The sequence below is a fragment of the Vulpes lagopus genome, chromosome 24 (genome assembly GCF_018345385.1).
Source record: "Vulpes lagopus strain Blue_001 chromosome 24, ASM1834538v1, whole genome shotgun sequence".
NCBI classification, from domain to species: Eukaryota; Metazoa; Chordata; class Mammalia; order Carnivora; family Canidae; genus Vulpes; species Vulpes lagopus.
In genome coordinates, this window is record NC_054847.1 from 10,264,267 (window position 1) to 10,278,606 (window position 14,340).

General features: G+C 43.9%; 1 protein-coding gene across 1 annotated transcript in view; it reads right to left on the reverse strand.

Annotated features, from left to right (window-relative positions):
• Positions 1-6,093, reverse strand: part of CFAP221 (cilia and flagella associated protein 221) — a 101,173-nt gene extending 95,080 nt beyond the window's left edge. The window contains exons 1-3 of the mRNA XM_041739858.1: positions 5,888-6,093; positions 3,912-4,096; positions 1,626-1,726 (exon numbers count right to left, since the gene is read on the reverse strand). Of these exons, the coding sequence (XP_041595792.1) occupies positions 1,626-1,726; positions 3,912-4,050 (240 nt within the window). The 5' untranslated portion in view covers positions 4,051-4,096; positions 5,888-6,093. The remainder of the gene's footprint in view (positions 1-1,625; positions 1,727-3,911; positions 4,097-5,887) is intronic.
• Between the last annotated feature and the right edge of the window lie 8,247 nt (positions 6,094-14,340).

Here is a 14,340-nt window from a genome sequence, read left to right on the forward strand (position 1 = left end):
GGAAAAACAGGCTCCAAAATCAATTATTAACCTTCATCTTTGAGGTGGTATTCTAAGAAATACATCCTTGTAGGCTGATGGGTGGATTTCCTAAATCGCTGTTTTAAATTGTAACCCTTAAAAATAAAAGTAACCCTTTTCCTTAGGGGAAACACTTGGCACCTAACAGGTTTGTCTCTGGATTTATTCTCTCTCTACCCACTTCAATGCACAAAAATGGCATCCTCTGTTTGTTGGGAACTGCCTGATAGAAACCTAACTTCACTTCCTGACAGCTTTAGCATTTGTCAGCTTCTTCCTCTTGCTCAGAGAAATCTAACACAAGAGTTAGAATTCGTTCTTAAAATGATCCACTTTAAGACATGGCTTCTAAGAATGCATTACATCTAAAAGTAGAGACTCTCGTGGTGTCTGGAGACAGAGCCAGAGGGAGTACATCGTGTACAGAGCCAGAGTCTCAGAGGGCTCATGTGAAGGGAGCCTGCCTCTGCCCCGCTCCAACCACACACAGAGGTCATTTTGCTCAGATCCAGAGCCCAGTGGGAGTAGTTCTGAGATGTCCTGCTCAGTGTGACCTTAGTGGATCCATGTGAGGTCACCAAGGTTGTAGAGCTGACTTAAATCTTCAGGTCTTGGGGCACCTGGGTGGTTCAGTCGGTTAAGCATCTGACTTTTGATTTCAGCTCAGGTCATGATCTCAGGGTTGTGAGATCAAATCCTGCATCAGGCTATGGGCTGGGTATGGAGCCTGCTTAAGATTCTCTCTCTCTTTCTCCTTCTGTCCCTCCCTACTCTCTCTCTTAAAAACAAACAAACAAACAAACAAACAAACAAAAAAACAACTGTTCAGGTCCCTATAAGCATAGAGGTTAGGAATGTTATAGCCACCCAGAACCCACCCAGTCTGAACATGCAGGTCAATGAAGGGGACCCAGGAAGCTCTGTGGTGGACTGCAGCCCATCCTTTTAAATGTCCCTTCTGGAACCTGTTCAGTAGAGCTGACCCTTGCCACCCAGACATGGCTAAAATCTATCTGATTTCTAGACCTGACCAGAATGGCTGATTTAGGCATGGGCATTGGACCTGAGCAGGTGAAACAGAAAGCTCACTGGAGCCTCCTAGAAGAGGAATACCCCTTTCCCTGGTGGTGTAGGCTGGACCAAGCAGGCACTAGTTTGGAAGAGGGCAGCTTAAGAGTCAGTCGGTCTCTATCACTTACTAGCTGTGTATTCTTGAGCCAACTATTTAACCTCCTGGAATCCTGGTTTCCTCGCATATATAATGAGAATAATAGAACAACCTCCACAGAGCTGGTATAAAGGATGAAATTGCATCATGTGAGACATAAAGCGTAGTTCCTAGTTCCTAGCCTCTAAGAGTCAGTTAGCCATGACACCTCTTGGGAAAGAATGCTGTGAGGAGCCTTTGGAAGGGGGAAAGTAGCTTCTCCAAGGACACTGGTGTTACTTAAGAATTTCTCATCCTAGAACCCCCTTTCTGGCCCAATTTAACATCTGCACTTCTGCAGGTGCTGCTGTTCTTTAAATGAATGAGTAATATAAATGCAGAACATTCATGTCATTTCATTACTATGATTAATTATCCCACTTAAAAAAATACCTACCAGAATCTGTTGGTGTTGTTTGTCTACTTGATAGCCTCCAAAATGCAATATGCCAGGTTTTGCCTGTATGACCTTATTTTTCAGAAGATTTGCATAAACCTCTATAAAAACAATGTAGATAAGTACACCATGAGATGAGACATAAAAGAAAATATTAAATAAATGAAGATCCTATTAATGTGGGCTCTCTTTAATTTAGGATATTTTAAGCATATGAAAGTTTCAAACAGAGGATACAGCTGTCAACAAGATTAATGATCTATTCCAAATGAACTGTACTGCTTCTCCCTCTATTTTTACACATCATTTGGGAGATGTTATCATCACAATGCAAATTCTCATGTATTGTTTATTACCTACTAAAATAATCAGCTCTTCACATTTTGTACAAGTCTTCATAATAAAACACGAGCTTGTAAGAGCACGCACCCTATCTTTGCTGCTCCATATGACACTGAGATTACTTATTATGTAATGAACGCACAGTTCAAAGAATCCAAACACCAACTGCTTAGTTTTGTTACTGTGTATTTACCGGTTATCATTTGATTTCCTCTGAATAGAATTACAATGTGATAGAATAATTGTAAAGCTCTGAATAATTATCGCTCTGGACAGTAAAGTCTCAAATTGGATTAGTGTAATGTGAATGTCTTTCTTTTTTTCTTCAGTTTTGAGAACAAGGTTAAAACAGCCGATCTCACAAGAGTGTCCAGATCTAACTTGGACTTTTCCCAGCTCTTTATTTAGGCAGGAGCAGGGGCGGCACTGAGAACCCACTACACAACTGTCTCTGTGCTTCCGCTGCTTATGCCGGGCATTTGTTCCTAATCCTCACTCCAGCGCTATGCAGTAGGTACTATTTCCATTGTGCAGGTGAAGGTGCTGAGACGCAGTGAGATTAATCAACTTGCCCATAGCTGGTAGTTTAAAAATCAAGCCTTGGTCTGTTGGATTCCAACCACTAAACTGCCTTCCTCAACACCAATGCATTGTCTGGTTTCTTACAAGTCATGACCTTTCACCTTTGGCTATCACCAAACCCTATGAGCCACACACACCCTCCCGCATTGTTTAGCCTACTGTGATTCTTGTAAACATCTGGAGTGCATATGAACGATTGGTGTTCTTGCTCCTTACCAGGTGAGCTGACACTGTCATCGGCTTTGGGCCAGACCAAAAGGCTGGAATGGGGTAAGGATGATGTTTCTGGGGGATGGGTAATTTCTCTAGGTTATTTGATCATTTTGTAAGTATTGAAGTGAACATTATTTGATAAATTTTTTAAATGCTGAACATTTTCCTTCAGTTTTTAGGGCTGAAAAATAGACATCAAACAGGTATTTTTCTGTTAATGCCCAGAAATAGTCAAATATACTAATTTGCACTCAATAGGTTCTACAGTGGCAAGAGCCACACCAAAATATTACATTTCCAGAATTTTCAAAGGGCCTGGAAAGATGTGAGAAGTAACCTAGTGTGATGGTAGAGAGGTGGACTTGGGCTACTGTGATTGAACACCACCTCTCCACCCAGCTGTGCCACTTTGGGGAATTCCTTTGACCTTTCTGAGTCTCGACTTCCCCAACAGTAAAATAAAAACGGAGGTTGATGTGTGTGGATTAAGTGAGAATAATGTAGGCAAAATGATTAACCTCTTATATAAAAGCTAGAGGATTTTACTAGGCTTTCCAGATGCATGGAATGGAAGGGATGCACATGGGAAAAGGCAAGGTGGTATAAGGTGGGTGTTGTCTTGAAAGAGGAGGAGTAATGGTGTGGTTGGAGCTGTGGATGAGAGGTGCCAGAACAGGAGGATAGTGCTGGGTGGGCAGTCTTACAGCCACAGCAGAGGGAGCCAAATGTCAAGTGAAGGAAATGCAACTCTCTTCCATATGCATGGGGAACTGCTGAGAGTACCTGAGCAAGATAGGGACAGAGCCAGCCATGATTCCACAAAGGAAACTGACAGGGTGTGAAGGGTGATCCAGAGGAGAGCACTATGATATCCTAGTGACCTGCCGAGGATGAGGAACAAGGCGATGGGGACAGATAGGTATGATGTTTGAGGAAGTGGAAGCAACTTGGTGACTCATTTACACCACAAAACTCTACCACGTGAGTAGATGGACCTAAATAGAACCATTGTTCTGAATAATAAAAGCTATTGTGAGCCTATCAAACAATATAGAGAAATCAGCACCAAAAATCCCATTACACTTTCTGGACTTTGGGTCCTCTGGGAAGATGTAAATTGTAAAGCAAATCTCTCTTCTACTCACTTACTTGATTCTAGAAGGTGATTAGGTACTTCTGTTCTTTTCTTGGGCTCCTCCACTAGGCTCTTCAGAAGGAGGGGGGATATGTTAGTAAAAGGTTCTTCCACACTGTTTAGTTCTCTGCTGGGGGTTTTCACCACTGCCATTTTATCATGAAAAACGAGTCTTCTTTTTAGAGCCAAAGGTCATTTCCTGGGGAAAAAAAAAAACAGAGGCAGCATGAGAAAGCACACACATATTTTTTTTTTTCCTCAGTCTTTGACAAATGTACCTCTGTGACTGCATGATTTACTGTGAACCAGACCCTCTCTACCTCCCTACCTCTCCTGCTACTCCGTTCCCACACTGGGATGTCCTATTAATCTTGTGTCACACATCATGACCCAATAACATGTCATTGCTCCAAACCCACCCATGGTCCTTAATTCTCCTCAAGAGCTTTTCCCAATGGGACAGCCCGGGTGGCTCAGCGGTTTAGCGCTGCCTTCAGCCCAGGGTGTGATCCTGGAGACCCGGGATTGAGTCCCACGTTGGGATCCTTGCATGGAGCCTGCTTCTCCCTCTGCCTGTGTCTCTGCCTCTCTCTCTCCTCTGTGTTTCTCGTGAATAAATAAGTAAAATCTTAGAAAAAACAAAAAAAGAGCTTTTCCCAAAATGTAGTCCTGAGATGCTCTCGAGCTATGAGGAGCGGCAAACTGAAGGGAAAAATAAAGGCACTCCTAGTCAAATAAAATTGGGAAATGCTGAAGTAAATCATTCAACAGGCCTCTTCTGAGATTTCTCCAAATTGGTTTCTTCATTGCATGTGATCATGAAACCCTTTAATATTTGGAGACACTGGCATTTTGTTGTTGTTGTTTTTATTTTATATATACACTTCTTAATTTAAATTGAAATAGCCAACACAGTACATCATTAGTTTCAGATGTAGAGTTCAGTGATTCATCAGTTGCATACAACACCAAGTGCGCATCCCATCATGTGTCCTCCTTAATGCCCATCCATCCCCCAGTACCCCATCTCCCCCAGCCACATCCCTCCAGCGACCCTCCCTTTGTTTTCTAAAGAGTCCCTCATGGTTTATCTCCCTCTCTGATTTTAGAAATCAGACACTGGCATTTTTGAGCTACCTTCATGTGCCTGTCTCTGGAGTGATGAGGAGGTGGAGTAGCCAATCGACCTCCTCTAGCACCAACAGAGGGGATTTCTAGGACTTCTGTCACAGGATCTAGGGTTCCCTTCATGTGGACCCTTTGCCAGACTTTTTTTTTCCTTAACATCCACGTTAAACTCTACCCTCTTCATAAAGTCCACACCGACCTCAACACTCTTCAACACTCTTTAGCAACTGCTGCCTCTACTATTCATCGGTACTGATGATTCATTGCTGTGCACATGGCACTTTACAGAGCCCACACACCTTGCTATCTTCCATAGCTAAGTCTCTAAACTCGGGGTCCCTGTACATGCTTGGGAGTGCAGTTCTGTGATGCCACTGAGATTGAACGTGAATCCTATGTGGATCTTTATGTGTCTGGTTTTTTGTTTTTTGTTTTTTTTCTGGAGAAGGTCATAGCTTTAGATTCCCCACAGTCCACAACATCAAGCAAAATACACTGAGTACACTGAAGAAAGTACTTAACTTTCTTAACTTTCATTTTGTGAAAGTTTCTCCTTCCCCCTTACTCCCACTCCCTCTCCCTAGCATCTCTGAAAACTCCCCACTCCTCAGCACAGCCTCCACCACACCTGCTTGGTTCCCCTCCATCGGGTCAGCACCTGCCTCAAGTTCACTTCCCAGCTCCCTCTCCTCGGGTCCCTCAAATTCCCTGCAGGTACTTCGGGCAGGAACCACTAGCGGCTAAACCATTCTCACCAGAGCTCCTATCCCAGTTCACTCACTCCAGGGTGATGCCTTGTCTCTTTTCACACCCCCCACCCTTGGTCCCCTCGCTCCATCCTCTACCCGGCAGGCCCTCTTACCCCAGCCAAACGCCTGCTCCCCTCAGCGCCCCTTTACTCCATCACCTGCTGGGGGTAGGGGTCGACCCCAGACCCACGCACCATCCCAATCCTCACTTAACCTCTCCTCTGACCCCAGCTCAGGCTGACCGGAGGCTGGACACCCGCCCGGGGTTCCGGCTGCTTCAGCGGCAGCCCAGGGGGGCCCCTTGGCCCCAGGTCCCAGGCTGCTCACACGGGAGATGGTTCCAGGGCGGGATTCCGCGGGCGCCGGCCGCCGCCGGGAGCGTCGCCATGACGACGCGGACGCGCTCCGGGGAGGGGGTGTGGTCTGCGGTCGGACGCTACCAAACCCGCCAGGGCCGTGGGGCGGAGGGGGGCGGGCGGCAGCGGCTCCAGGTCCGGAGGCCGCGGGTGACTTCTGGGGACTCGGAGCAGTCTGTGGGGCCTGGGGAAGAACAGAGAGAGCGACTTAGGGGTGCGAGGGCAGTGGGTGCCCGCGGAGAGGTGAGAAAGTCGGGAGACACTATAAACTGGAACCCTGCGAGAGCGGACGGCGGCAGGGGGCGGGGCCAGGGGCGGGGCCTCCCAGGACAGTGGGCGGGGCCTCCCAGGGCAGTGGGCGGGGCTTCCCGAACACCTCCCTTCCCCGAATCCCTGAGCACCTCAATAAGCTTTGCTTTATGCTTTCTGTTAGGGTAAATTTCAAACATACGCGAAGGTAGGCCGAGTATTATGATGCACTTTCAACAGCCATCTGTAACAAGGCTCAAATCACCATCTTGTTTTGTCTATACCTTTCCCCTACTCCCTGTATTAGTATTATTTTTATTTTAAGATTTTATTTATTTATTCATGAGGCGCAGAGAGAGGCAGAGACATAGGCAGAGGGAGAAGCAGGCTCCCTGCAGGGATCTCGATGTGGGACTCGATCCTGCACACCGGGATCACGTCCTGCCGCTCAACGCTGAGCCACCCAGGCGTCCCCAGATCTTTGTTTATAGTGATCACCCAGTAACTGTTGGTCAAGTGGGTGAAAAAATCCATTTGTCTATGTTAGTAGGTTGTTTTAGTTCTGTTTTGTTGACCCAACAAGGCTGTAGATTTTAGAATAAGTACTTTGTTCCCCACAGCCCCAGACTTTTCCACTCCAGCTTAAATCATCTAATGCTTGTGTCCGTATACTGGTTAATGGGCATTGGGTAACACTTTTTAATTTGTCCTAATTTTTTTTTCTTAGAAAAAGTGCCAAATTTCCTATTTTATATGTAAACATAGACATAAAAATAGATACATAGATATGGATCTAGATATAATATGTAGATCTCTGTGCAATTCACCAAATTGAGTATGACAGTGTAGTGGACACTGCTGGTTGTCTACTCCCACCCTCCAGCTTTGCTCAGACTTCTTCCCAGTCCCAGTTCCCCAGACCCCACTTCCAGCAGTACAGACTGATCATTCTACACCAGTCATGGAACTCCCCATCCTCTTGCCTACAACTGATTTACTGTTGAGTAGATAACCAATTCTGGCCACAGAGACATTAGGGAAAGGCCTCTGAGGAACCTCTGGAAAAGCCTTCCTCTCTCCTAAGAAAGAGACATAAATAAATACATTGTAATATCCTGAAGTGATTCTTTGGAAGTGCAGAAGCCATCAGAAGCCAGAATGGACCTGAGTGTGAAGGTGACACTGGTGAGGAGGATTGGCAGAGCAAGGAGACAGGAAGAAGATTCTGGACCTGGATGACATAATCTCACCTTTGCTTGCCTGGTACCTGCATCCGTTCTTTCTTTCTTTGAATTGAAAGCATTCTGGCACACAATGATTTCTAAACAGTAACTACTCAAAACGTGAACTGTGTGCACCGGATCTTGTTAGAAATGCAGAATTTCAGATCACCCCAGACCTACTGAATCATAACCTGCATATTAATAAGATCCCCCAGAGATTCACAGACATATTAAAGTTTGAGAATCACTAAGCTGATGCCCTGCAATCACAGCTGTCTTCGATGAGCAATTATTTAACCAATTCATTTATGTATTTCTTACTTATTTTACCAAGAGTTTGCAGTGAGCAGAATACAAAGGTATCCCAGCCTCTGCCAAACTAAGTCAATGAAATGGTGTGAAAACAGGCAGAGAAGCTATAAACTAGAAGTTTCAGCGGCACAGGAGGAACAGTTAATTTCCTTGCTTAAAACTCCTCAATGTCTTCATGTTGAATGGAAAAGAAAATGTAAAATTCTTAACACAATTTTTAAGGCTCTACAGGAAGTTACTTAGGGCCTTCTCTCTCCACCTTCTTCTCACCAAACCCCCTGCCTGTGCTTCATCCCCCCTCCCACATCCCCTTTGCCTGGTGTAATGGGTAAAAGCTGGCTAAAAATTCTGATGCCCCTCTCATGGGGTCCTTTTGCTCTCCCTTTGAATGTAGGTGGGTCTGTGACTGCTTTAACTCCCAATCCTGTCCTGCCTGAATTTCTGACCCCAGCAATCACGAGAAATAATAAAATGGTTATCGTTTCAAGCCTACAAGCTCTGGGATTGCTGCAATGATAAACAGAAACTTGGCTAATTTCCACTCAGCTGAAGGATTTCTTTCTTGGGCTTTCCATGGCTTCTTCTTCTTTTTTTTTTTTTTTAAGATTTTATTTATTTATTCATGAGAGGCCCAGAGAGGGGCCCAAAAGGAGCACCAAGGGCAGGCCACTCCAAGATGGGCCACTTTGGCATGAAGATTATTTTGAGTTAAAAAGCAATAAATACCCAGCAGATTGAAGAAAAGCTCTTTATCGCCTCTTCAACTGCCTGAAAAGAATGTAGATGGAGGAATTACTCTGGGAAGGGAGCTATCACCATAGGCAACTATGTTATACTATGAACTAGGCATGGCAGACAGGGAGGGACCTAGCAAGGCCTGTTTGATCAAAGTCCTCCAACTCCCCTTGGTCCTGAGGGGCCCAGCAAACATTTGTTTACCAAACATTTACTCATTTTCATCTTCCTGTGAATTGCTTTGCTTCCCTTTGAAGTCCCAGATCCCTACCCCCTTCTCCTTGGTCCAGAATTACATATGTAACTTATTTTGCCTGTCTTTGGAATGTCTTATCTGTGTGGATTCCCTGGATGTATGATATGAAATTTGATTTTCTCCTGTTATTCTGTCTCATGCTCATTAGATTCTTAGTGTAGCTAGAAGGACGTCAACAGGTAGAGTAACTTCTTCCTCCCCAACAGAGTCCACCTTTCAACGGAGAAGTGTCAGTATCTTAAGAGAGTACCACATTCTCTGTTGCTCGGGCCTTGACTAGGTGGTGGGGTACAGAACTGCTGTAGTCATCTTACTACCAGCCTTAGCTTATGCAACTCAGAGGAGGGCAGAACCATGAGAACCATGCACAAACAGAACCTGAACCATGCATGAGTCCACCCTGAAGTGTGCTCCGTCTCTGGACACTCAATCACGTGAGCCAGTACTCATCCTTATTGCTATTTCAGCCAATTTGAGTTGGTTTGTCTATTATATGGAGCCAAATGCCTCTCAATTTGTACATGCAGACCATTTAATTGCACTGATTTTTTTTTCAACCTCATGATAATGCTGAAAAATCAGGATTATTTGCCCCATTACACAGATGAGGATTTTAGCCCTGGAGGGCTAAAGTGACTACCCAAGGTCACATGGCTAATTTATGCCTAAATCAGGATTTGAACCCAGATTTGTTTGTTGCCGGCTTCTTTTCTGTATGCCAAGCTAAACTGCCTAATTAGGCAGAAATGTGGGGAGCTCTGGGAGTCAGGGTACCCCCTGATCTTTCTTTGTTCCCTCCAGTGAAGATAAGGCCTTGGGAACACTGGCAACATTGTCTTTCAGATATGGTTTTATTTGCTCTCTTTTATTTGACCTGTTTTAATGATAATATTTCATATAAATATTTAAAAGGATGCTGACAAATGGAGAGGGAAAATAAGAAAAGTAAAGGAAAACTGCTTTCCTGAGAAAGCCAGCCCACATTTCCAGAGTGTAAACAGTGAGCCTGGACTATAAAAACCTCATTAAAATGTCAGTGTTATACCTTTGTACTTGAGCACTGAATAGAAAATCATCCTTGCCCCATTATTTATGGCTCATCAATAATACATTAGCTCGGCTCCAGAAAAGCTCACATTCAAGAGAGGACAGACCTCTTTGTTTGGTTTATTGAGCAGCTGAAGGGGCAGAACAAGTTCATTTCATTGGTGTGGTCATTTGGTGAAGGCCTTAAACCCAGAGATCCAGGGACAGCCAATTTCTCACGCCTTCCCAATGCTCTCCTCATCCCTTACCCCCAAACCAATCCCTTCTGCTCAAATGTCACTTTTCTGGGATGCCTTCCTTAAGCATATGCCAGAGGAAATTGTTACAGGTGACAGAAATGGATCTAAGTGACAGAAATGGATTACAAGCAACAGAATGAACTCAAAAGTAAAAGTTAAAAATCTTTCTATCTACCTGTCTCTCTTCTATCAAGAGAGACTTCAGTCACAGCTACATCTAGATGCCAGAGGATGGTGTTAGGATCTTGTCTTTCTGTCTCTTGGTTCTCTACTCCATGTTGGCTTCATTCTCAACCAGGACTCTTCATGACGTGAGAGGGCTGCCATCTTGCTATGAGTTTTGAGTATAATGCTAATGCATAGGTCTTGGTGATGCCCCTCTTATTGGCCCAGCATCAATCATGTGTCCATTCCTGAACAGGCTACTGTGGCTATTTGGCGGAGGTGCCTCTCCTCGCATAGGTCTGGGTCATGTGCTCACCCCTAGGCTGCTGTAGGTGAAAGCCCCACTGAAGCCACAAGGTCTGAGAGTGGGAGAGAGGAAGAGAGATCCTTGTACCAGAAGAAGGGAGAATGGAGGCTAGCCAGACACACCATCCAATGTCTATTAGATTGAACTTTTTTAAAAAATGCTTTATTTATTCGTGAGAGACACACAGAGAGAAGCAGAGACACAGGCAGAAGGAGAAGCAGGCTCCTCACAGGAAGCCAGACATGGGACTCAATCCCAGGACTCTAGGATCATGCTCTGAGCCAAAGGCAGACACTCAATTGCTGAGCCCCTCAGGAGTCCCTATATGGTTCAATCTAGGGACTCCTCAGTGGCTCAGAGGTTGAGTGTCTGCTTTTGGCTCAGGTTGTGATCCCGGGGTCCTGGGATCGAGTCCCACATTGCACTCCCTGCATGGAGCCTGCTTCTCCCTCTGCCTCTGTCTCTGCCTCTCTCTCTCTCTCTCTCTCTGTCTCTCACAAATAAATAAAACCCTTTAAAAAAACCCGATTTAACCTTATAAAATCATCAATATTCAACTACATTTTACCTGTAAGAGTGGTGACTGATATGGCTCAGCCTCATATATTAACCCACAAGGTTTGGTCTGGTCCCTTGGTACATGCTGCTATAGCATGTATCATAGTTTACGGTATCATCCCACCATACATTCTGCAGTTGCTTACTTCAGCTGACCAATCAGATTGTTCACTATGTGGTTGTGCAAGTCTCTGAAGTCTTGCAAACCAGCTTCCATCATCTTGCTTGGCCTCCTGGGAGGGGGTGCAATTGTATTATCACAGGCTTTGTGCACTAGGCCTCTATCATTCTGGCACAGTCACCTGGAACAGAGTAGGTACTCAAGGAATATTCACTGAATGAATGTGCTTAATTAGTTCTCTAACAAGTGTTTATTGTTCCGGGGAAAAAATGCAAAAAAAGCAACGTAATTTCTTGTTGGAGAAGTTATTTATTTATTTATTTATTTATTTATTTATTATTTATTTATTTTAATGGAGAAGTAATTTAAAATAAAATCTCTAGTCAACCAAGTGAACCCTCTTCACAAAATGAAGAAAAAATGAATCAGTTTTATTATTAAGCATTAAACCAGACTGAGATGTGCATCATTGACAATCCACAAAGAGATGGCAAAGACAAATAAAAATCTTACCGTTTGATAGAGCCTGGCACAAACAATCCCTTACACACAAGTTAATTGTCTTTATCCAAAGGAAAAATGAAACTTCTCATATCTTTTTGACAAGCAGGAAATTACAACTTGGAGCCAAATGTCTGAGCTAACCTCCCACAGTGACAGGGAGCTGGGGCATCACCATGCCTTATATCCACATTTCATGGAGATGGATCCAACGCCTTCAAGAAAAACATTTTCTGACACAAAGCTGGCAATAGGCTTATTTCACTTTTAAAAAGATTTACATACATTTCAGAAAGGTGGAGGAGATTTCCCACTAATTACAAGTTTTATAAAGGAAATACTAAAAGAGAAGGAAGAGGAGAAAAGATCTCTTTCCCTTCCGGCACCAGAGATTTTTAAAATCTAGCTTTTGGGGGGTTGTATTGTAGGGGAGGAAAAATCTTTTATCCTTACCTTCCCGGGTTCAATTGCAAATCAATTTGTTAGAAGACAGATGAACAAGAGCAAAAGCAGTTGTAATGACCTGCAGATGCACTGACGTTTAATAAGGAAATGAGATTCAGAAAGGTGGTCAGATGATCATAGTGTATTTATCATTTTAGGCTAAGCAAAAGAAAAGGGGGCTTGGGAGCTTCTAGGCTGGGGAGGCAAGTATAGGAAGAGGAAGGGAGAAAATGTATGATAAATAAGGTTTGTCCTGTTATGTGGCTAAGAGTCTCTCAGGTAATACGAGTTGTCTTGGGTGCATAGCTCTCTTCCTGGTATAGACTTTTTTTTTAACAAATGGAAATTTCCATTATAAGTGTAAATTTCCTTTACAAAAAGGCATATTTATACTTTATCATTAGGCAAAGGGGAGGGGAAGTGGGTAAAGAGTTTTTCCTGTGGCCGCTAGTTCTCAATTGCTTTTGGCTCAAAATAATCCTTACGACCAAAGTGGCATATTTGGGGTCCCATATTCTGGTTACCCTTCAGTATTTACCCTTACATTCTGTCTCACTGGGATAAGAATATTTGTATGTAACCAATGGAGAACTAGTTATCCTAGAATCAAATATAAGATCTTCCATCATCGGGGTAACTTCTAAACTACTGTGTAAGAACATGAACTTCTAGAGTTTGGGGTGGTCACGACTTAGGTTTGTATGCCCCACTCTACCTGCAGGGGTACTAGGAGAAAAGGATTAGAATCAAGATCTAGATAGAAAATCATCAAAATCAAAGAGATGGGTGCTTGAGTGGCTCAGTTGGTTAAGCTCCTGACTCTTGATTTCAGATCAGGTCATGATCTCAGGGTTGGGAGATTGAGCCCTGCACTGGGCTCCACACTCAGCAGGGAGTCTGTTTGAGATTCTCTCACTCCCTCTTCTTCTGCCTCTCCCCCTTTTATTGGTAAATAAATCTTTATTTTTTTTCTCCCCCCCCCCCCCGGTAAATAAATCTTTAAAATAAAAAAGAGAGATAGCCCCTCTTCATCACTCATGGGGGTTATAATGCAGTTTAGAGGGTGTATAGTATGGCATTTCCCCACAATGGCCATAATGATATTTGTGGTTTCACAAGCTCTTCTAGAATCTTCTCATTCTCTCATCAAGAGGTTGAGTGTATGGTGCCTTCCCTTGAACCTGGGCAGGCTTTTCTGATTGTCTGGATGTCAGTGAGCCCTCTTGCTCAACTATAGACCCCCAACAGTTATAACCAGAAATAGTAAAGACCTCTTAATTCAGCTCTAACTTAAACCTATTCTGCTTATTTCTTATCACACTTTCTTGAGGCATTGACAAGACATTTTGCAATGACCTCATTCCAACTGCCAGACCAGAAAAGCCTTCATAGCAATGGAATGCCTAGAAGACCACACCCCAATGTCTCCTTCCCTACCATGATCAAGTGCTGAACACATACTGACCCCCACCCATGACCAGGTGCTCTCTGCCTGCTTTCTTGCACACACACCCCAATCTCTCTCTATAAACCCTAGATGTCCATCTTGATGTGGAGAACAAAGACAAAAGAAATGTAGATAAAATTAAATTTCCTAATAACCTGCAGCCCATTGACAAATACTTGAGACAGGCAGAGTTTGACATTCCTCCAGGAACTCCCAACTATCTTAATATTAATGCCTTGCTAGAGGAAAAAACAACCTTAGCTTGACAATAGCCAGGCCTCCAGGATCCTGAGAGTCTTCTTTAACATATGAAAGTCCTTTTGGAAACTTCCTTTGTCTCCTAACTTAAAAGTATATAATCAATTGCTCCTCACAATCTCAGGGCGACTCTTTCTGCCCACAGGTCCTGTCCCTGTGCTTTAATAAAAACAACTTTCTTGCACTGAAAATGTCTCAAGAATTCTTTCTTGGCCATTTGCTCCTGGACTGAAACATCAAATCACTTCACATCTTGAGGGCTGGAAAGGTTGGTTGAGCCTGCTACCTCCCTGCTGCTGCAGGCACCCAAAATAAATCTCTCCCTTTCTTTTTTCCGAACTCTCGTCT